Source organism: Corvus brachyrhynchos, unplaced genomic scaffold, assembly GCF_000691975.1.
Source record: "Corvus brachyrhynchos isolate BGI_N302 unplaced genomic scaffold, ASM69197v1 scaffold409, whole genome shotgun sequence".
Classification (NCBI taxonomy): domain Eukaryota; kingdom Metazoa; phylum Chordata; class Aves; order Passeriformes; family Corvidae; genus Corvus; species Corvus brachyrhynchos.
Window position 1 is genome coordinate 589,690 of NW_008246059.1, and position 2,440 is coordinate 592,129.

General features: G+C 39.5%; 1 protein-coding gene across 1 annotated transcript in view; it reads right to left on the reverse strand.

The window, feature by feature from the left end:
* LOC103623566 (dynein heavy chain 5, axonemal) overlaps nucleotides 1-2,440 on the reverse strand; it is a 152,347-nt gene that overhangs the window by 117,095 nt on the left and 32,812 nt on the right. The window contains exons 28-30 of the mRNA XM_017746168.1: nucleotides 2,146-2,440; nucleotides 1,886-2,004; nucleotides 65-201 (exon numbers count right to left, since the gene is read on the reverse strand). The exon at nucleotides 2,146-2,440 is cut by the window's right edge and continues 113 nt beyond it. Of these exons, the coding sequence (XP_017601657.1) occupies nucleotides 65-201; nucleotides 1,886-2,004; nucleotides 2,146-2,440 (551 nt within the window). The remainder of the gene's footprint in view (nucleotides 1-64; nucleotides 202-1,885; nucleotides 2,005-2,145) is intronic.

Sequence of the window (2,440 nt, forward strand, 5' to 3'; positions counted from 1 at the left end):
AGCAGGAATCACAAGAAAAATTTAATAGCCTAGAAACAGGTATCCTTATCCCCTGAGAAACTACCTGTGATGGGAAGACCAAATAATTCTTCCCCACCAGAAAGAGAGAGATACTTCCTCCATAGTTCATTAAATTTGGCTTGAAAGATCTGTAATCTGTCACTTGCTTCATGGGGAGGAATATTCTCCTCACTGGGGCCCCTGTTAAAACCAAAACAAATTCAGTGAAATTATCAACCCTACAGGTTTCACAAAGAAGCACAACAGAACCCAGACCGTACTAACTGAACACTATTTAATAGTTTTAAGCATTCTTTCTACAAACTTTCACAAGACACTAAAAGAGAAAATGCAGCACATAATCAGTGTGCCAAGGTCACATATTCAATAGTCGCTGAAAGAAAGCCCAATTTATTTTCTAATTAAAAAATTCATCTCTGTTACCATAAACATTACAAACAGCTAAAAATGATCTACAAATGTTTTATCTTTGTTATTTCCTGTTTCTCCTATAAAATACATTTTAATAACTATTTTCATTTATATTTTTAAAAGGGAAAGATATCAGGTATATAAATCAGGAGTGAAAACTGTGTAGTTGGCACTGGAACCATAATTAAGTAGTCAGAAAAATATGAGAAAAAGATGTCATTTTCCCTAATGAGAGATCAGCTGTAGGACAGGCTGCAATTCCCAGATCTCACACCTGAGACCACTTCTTGGCCACATAATAATATTTTGGGATGAGAACTCTGTCATCTGTCGTTGTGCCATGGTTATTTCTAGAAAGAAATTCAGGCAGATGGGCAGAAAGTGGAGCAGGCTGGCTGCTTGGAAAGGAAAATGGGACCAGGAGATGAAAGTGGAAACACAGTCAGCAAAGGCAGCCAAGGCAGGATCCCATAGAACCTGAGCAGGAAAAGCAGGGCCCTCGGGGTTGTGATCAGGTTCAAATGATAGTCCAGGTCTTTAGACAAGTCCACACAGTAATTACACAGGACCAAGGTCAAGCATGGAAGGTGAGTCAGTAAATCAGGGTCAGGGGCAGGTCTAGGGAAGGTAACCAGGATGAGACACAGTCCAGTGGGAACCGGGCTGCTCTGAGGTCAACCTCAGGAGTGAGTCTGTGCGTTGGGATCCATGTTCAGCTCAGCAGGGTCCATGGACAGGCACAGGCATAGCTCTGGCAGAGCTGGAGCTGCAGACAGGGACCAAGCAGTGAAGCCTCAATTCAAAAGCAGATCCCACAGGACGGGGTGTCAGCCTTGCTGAGGCCTCTCAGTAGTGCTGCCTAGGAGTCCTCTGTCACCAAAGCAAGAGGGAAGCCCTCAAAGGCTAGGTATTGTCCTAGAGCTGTAACAGACCACAGCGAGCCAAATCCTGTCTTTCTTTCCATGTTGCTACTGTAGTAGGAGTGTCCAACGAACCACACATATCTCACAATTTACATTTTCAAAAGTGATAAAGTAAGTTTAAAAGTAAGGTTGAGTAAGACTCAGTGAATTTAGAAATACCTAGAACTGGAATCTCCAATTACATCCAAGACACTGCTTTAATACTTACTGTTAAATCTCTCCTGAAGTGCTTTATTAAGACTCAAAAAAAGCACTTTACATTTTGATGTGGATTGAGAATTTGGTTTATTTTTTTTCCCCAACTTATTAACTCTTATGGAATTTCCCTGACTCCAGCACCGAAGTTACAGGAATGAATCTTTGACAGTAAGACTGCATGCTCATTTTATATTAATCTGAAATTAGGCCTTTTTTCAGATGTAATATATACAGTGATGCTGTGCTGTGTTTATTTTCTGAAGCCCTTTAGATACACCATTTTCAAACAATCACTAATGAAGCATAATTGCATTGCAACACAGGTCACCTACTTTTCATCATATTCTTTATAAAATCCTGCAGTATCAATCTGGAATTTTTGAATACCTCTCAGTAAATCTGTTTTCATGTCGGGCTGTACCTTCAGCAGCAAGTCCTCAACCTGTTGTGCCTATAGGCAAAGAGGAAAAAACAGGCACAAAAGAATGAAGGCAGGAAACAAAAAAATTAATTAGGAAAAGAGGTTTGGTCTATCATTTCAACATTAAGAGGGTTGATAATAATGATTTGAGAAATAATACAACTACAATACCTGTGTGTTTAGGTTCTTCCAGGCATAGGCCAATCCATCACCTCTTTCTGTATTTTCATCTTGAAAGAGCAGATTATATTTATGAAGCACAGAATAAGATTCTTCTATATGTCCAACTGTCCTGTCAATTTTAATCTCATTCTCTCGAATCTCCTTCAGTGCTTCCATTGCTTCCCGTACATCACCAAGGTTATGGATAGGTCTGCTTAACCTCTTGCTAACATTTTCGATGAATGAATAAATTTTGCCCACATCTGTGGCAGACTTTTTATTTAAAGATAATCCAAATGTTCTT